The sequence below is a fragment of the Sorex fumeus genome, unplaced genomic scaffold, assembly GCF_029834395.1.
Source record: "Sorex fumeus unplaced genomic scaffold, SorFum_2.1 ptg000265l, whole genome shotgun sequence".
Taxonomy (NCBI): Eukaryota; Metazoa; Chordata; class Mammalia; order Eulipotyphla; family Soricidae; genus Sorex; species Sorex fumeus.
In genome coordinates this window covers 30,841,615-30,845,765 of record NW_026606322.1, presented here as the reverse complement: position 1 = coordinate 30,845,765, position 4,151 = coordinate 30,841,615, and the positions used below count along the sequence as shown (strand labels likewise).

Sequence of the window (4,151 nt, the reverse complement as noted above, 5' to 3'; positions counted from 1 at the left end):
CAGCAAGACAAAGGTAAAAAATTGAGATCCAAGAGATAGTACAATGAATACGGCGCTTGCTTTGCTTCTGGCCAACCAAGATTCAATTTCCTGCTCTACATATGGCACTTGGAAGATCAAGAAGTAACATCCCTTGGCACAATGCGAGTAAAGAGTAAGCCAGGAGTAAGCCCTCATCGCAGCCAAGTGCATCCTCAAACCAAAACAAATGTTAGAAAAAAGGACCTTACAAATTTTTAGGAAGTTCGGGACTGTATCTATAAAATTTCTTGTACCAGAAATGTAAAATATCGATACTCTATTTTCCCCATAATTTTCCTTCAAGGACAGATATCTATCAGTCTCCAAATATTTACAAATCAAGTAATAAAAATTAGATCATGGAGATGGTGTGAGAACAAATTGAATTTCAATGGATCATACTAATGAAAATGAAAGATTTAAGTTGGGACAGTAACCAAGAAACTGGAATTTGAAAAATAGAAATTTTAGGAAATGGGATAGTAGTTCTGTAGGAGAATGCAAGTTGTGAAAATACTAAACATATTATTGTGTTTAGTAAATTATTGTTTAGTAAAATACTAAACATATTATTGTGAAAATACTAAACAAAGTTAGTACATTGAAGCAAGAGAAAAAAAGTCTGAATTCTGCAAAACGCATTAATGTTCAAGTTTCAAATCTGTAAATTGGATCCTTAGATAGAATATGACAGTTTGTGCAAATTCTCTTTTTCTGCTCAAACTAATCTCAGATTAGTTTTTATTTTAGAGATTTAGATGCTATACTGGTGCTATGCTGCTTTCTTATTCTTGGACACATGAAAAAAAAGAACAAAACTAGTATCTTCCCTCGTGATTGAAGAAAGTCAAGGCACAGAGTTCCATACTTAACAGCAATGAAATACAACTACCAGAGCACCTCAATTAAATTTTATAGTGAAGCACCCTCCAGCTTATCTAAATGAGTGCATAAAATAGGCCTTCTCTGATACTTCATTCCTTCTCAGATGCTATCTGAAATATCCTAATGCAAATATGTAAGTATAGGCATATATTGCAAAAATCTTTGGGCAGTGACCAAGTGGCATTATTTACTACACTTCAATAATTTTCAGAGGTCTCTTTTAATCAATATTTTTTTTTTTGCTGTTTGGGTCACACGCAGCAATGAACAGAGGTTACTCCTGGCTCTGCACTCAGGAATCACCCCTGGTGGTGCTCAGGATACCATATGGGATGCTGGGAAACAAACCCGGGTTGGCCACGTGCAAGGCAAACATCCTACCCGCTGTGCTATTGCTCCAACCCTTGAATCATTTTCTTTACTATGGGTACTTTCAATATTCTCCACAATTAATCCAGATTACAAAAATGTCACTATTGCATAAAACTGTTCTCTTGTCACAATCCAAGAAAGAAAATAGACATCAAAGAAGGAATAAATGAAAACACAGAAAAAGTGTGATTTGAATGCTAAGCAGTGCTTTAATTAGGAAGAAAATACAGGGAGATGATTACCTCAATTTGCAAAACATCAGCCTTTTTAGGGGGTAAATATAAGCAATAAGAACTTCCAAAAGCGACAGCTCATTAAGTAGATTCAGTACAGAATTACAGTAGGTGATGCAACCGATACATAATAAGAAAAACGATTATTCAGGGTCAAAACCAATAGTATCAGATTTTTTCCAACTCTTAGCTGATCTTTGATGAGGGCACTAGCAGTCATTCAAGGAAGAGGAATAAGGTTGAAAATTGCCGCACGTATAGTTGATGGGCCTGTAGCAGTCAGAGGTGTAGTTAAGAGGTTGGCATCCATAGGACAAGTAGTTCCCAGATTGACGGCCATTGGGCACGTAACTCAGGGACTGACGACCATAGGGCATGTAGCTCAGAGGTTGGCGGCCATAAGGCATGTAGCTCAGAGGTTGACAGCCATAGGTCATGGAGTTCCCAGGTTGACAGCCATAGGTCATGGGGTTCCCAGGTTGACAGCCATAGGGCATGAAGTTCCCAGGTTGACAGCCATAGGTCTGATAACTTTGAAAACGGTATCTCAGAGGTTGTCTACAGGAAGCAGGCTGGCAGGAACTGTTGCCACTGGTGGTGATGGGATGACAGTCATTTCCCTGGTGGGATCTCGGCACATCGGAAGCAACTGGAGAGCAAGCAGAAGGGCTAGCGTTGCCACTGTCACAAACCGTCGGTGAGCGGCTCCTGGGTTTCTCACAGGATGTGTGGCAGCTCTCAGGAAGTGCACTGTTCCCAAGGCTGCTACTGGGAGAGCAGGGTGAGTCTCTGCAGCTCATCTCAGTGGAGCAGAGACCACTGGGAGAGGTGACAGGAGAGTGGCAGGAACTCCCATGGGAGCGAGAGCTGTAGCTTTTAGAGCAGAAGTTGTAGGACATGGTGGAATCAGAAGGTCAGACTTTGCTTTGATTTCAGAGCTGCTCCTGAAGAATGATTGCCTGTTGCTGGACCCTAGCTTTATATATCATAGCTCCTGGGCGTTGGTTCCCACTTTGGCTCCTCCTCCCACTCATATTTCAGAACCATTTCTATGCAATCTCATTAAACTATTATTCAGTTTTCTACCAAGCAGTCCTCCCACCAGCCTGTAAACTATATATCATCTGTGTCACATCCTTCAGATAACTGTGATTCCATTGTCAATCATGTCTTCCTTGATCATCTCTCTCAGGCATAGGTCAACTGTTTCTTTAGTAACCATGCTTGTTTATTAGTTCTGATTGTTTCTTAAAATTGCTATTAAAATTCCACAAATGGAGCCACATAAGTAGAGGGACTCATTTACAGCCATTTATTTAGTGTAATGCCAATATCTTCATGTGTAAGTGTTTAATAATATTAGTGATGTATTTTAAAAGTGAGTTATGTTGAAAATTCTTTTTTGGGGAATTCAAAAAATATTTTGTATTCTTTGAAGATATAATCTTATTCCTTTGTGTGGATATTACATTCAACTACATCTTTCCTAGTGAAATACAGTGACCTGGAAAGCTTTAACAATCCTTGTTAAGATCCACACCCAGTGAGACTATATTTCATAGTTCTAATTTTTATTAGCATGAAACTGAAGGTGTTGGCATATATACACCTTGATAGATGCTGTATTAAGTAAAGGTCTTATATCCTTGGATGCTGAGTCTGTGTATTTATATTTCCATCTGATGATATTTCAATAAATATCATTTTATACTTACAGTTTTAAAATAATTCTGAGTTTTCAAATTAATTAAGAAAGAATCTAATTTATATCTGAGATTTTAACTTTCCTGGTTACTATTTGGAATTTGAATGTATTTATACATAAAAAGGAAGTGGAAATTCCCAGTCTGCCAAGAAGAGAAATGTTTCAGCTTAGTGGTGCTATTGAAGCCTATAACTCCATCTTACCCACATTATTTGGATAAATGGATTTTTATAAGTTCCTTGAGGGGTTTCATTTAGGAAGACTACATACATCATCTGTCTTATTCCAAAAGCTTGGTAACATGTTTTTGGTGGTAACTACTGAAATAAAATAATAAGTCCTTTATAAATAGTATTCCACTCCTATCTCCTCTCCCAACCCCACTGATTAATATCAGTGTTGTATTTCTGAGTGGAAAAGCAGCATGAGAGACATGCATACAGCAGAGGCAGCGTGACCTGTCAAGATGGCAGACTGGAGGACCAGGACAGGGAACCTGGGAATGCTGGGGAGAAGTGTTACCATTAGTGATGGAACACTGAATGTCTAAAACTCAATTATAAATAACTGTAAATCACAATGCTTTTATAAAAATGAATTTGAATAAAAAAGAAAGCCCACATGAGTTTGGTACTATTGGGTTTCAGTCAGTCAGCTTTTCTGAGCTTCACTTTTCTCCTATGTAAATGACACATTAAATGCCATAACACTGATGATTTTCAGGATAAGCATGATAAAAAAAAATAAAATGGCTCTTTCCAATTGTCAAACTAGCACATCTTGAATGGGTCTGAAGTCATGCTACACGAACGTACCCCAAGGAGCAATGATCACAACAGATTTGACCGAGTCAGTCTTTAGGTTGCTGACATAGTCGTTTGAATGTCCTTTTTGTATGCCATACTTCCTTAGGCCAGTCTACACACATCATCACT

At 38.2% G+C, this 4,151-nt stretch overlaps 1 protein-coding gene across 1 annotated transcript; it reads right to left on the bottom strand.

The window, feature by feature from the left end:
* Positions 1-1,720: 1,720 nt before the first annotated feature.
* LOC130018490 (keratin-associated protein 26-1-like) lies at positions 1,721-2,410 on the bottom strand. Its single transcript, XM_056109182.1, has one exon. It carries the CDS (start codon positions 2,408-2,410, stop codon positions 1,721-1,723), a length of 690 nt encoding a protein of 229 aa, XP_055965157.1.
* Between the last annotated feature and the right edge of the window lie 1,741 nt (positions 2,411-4,151).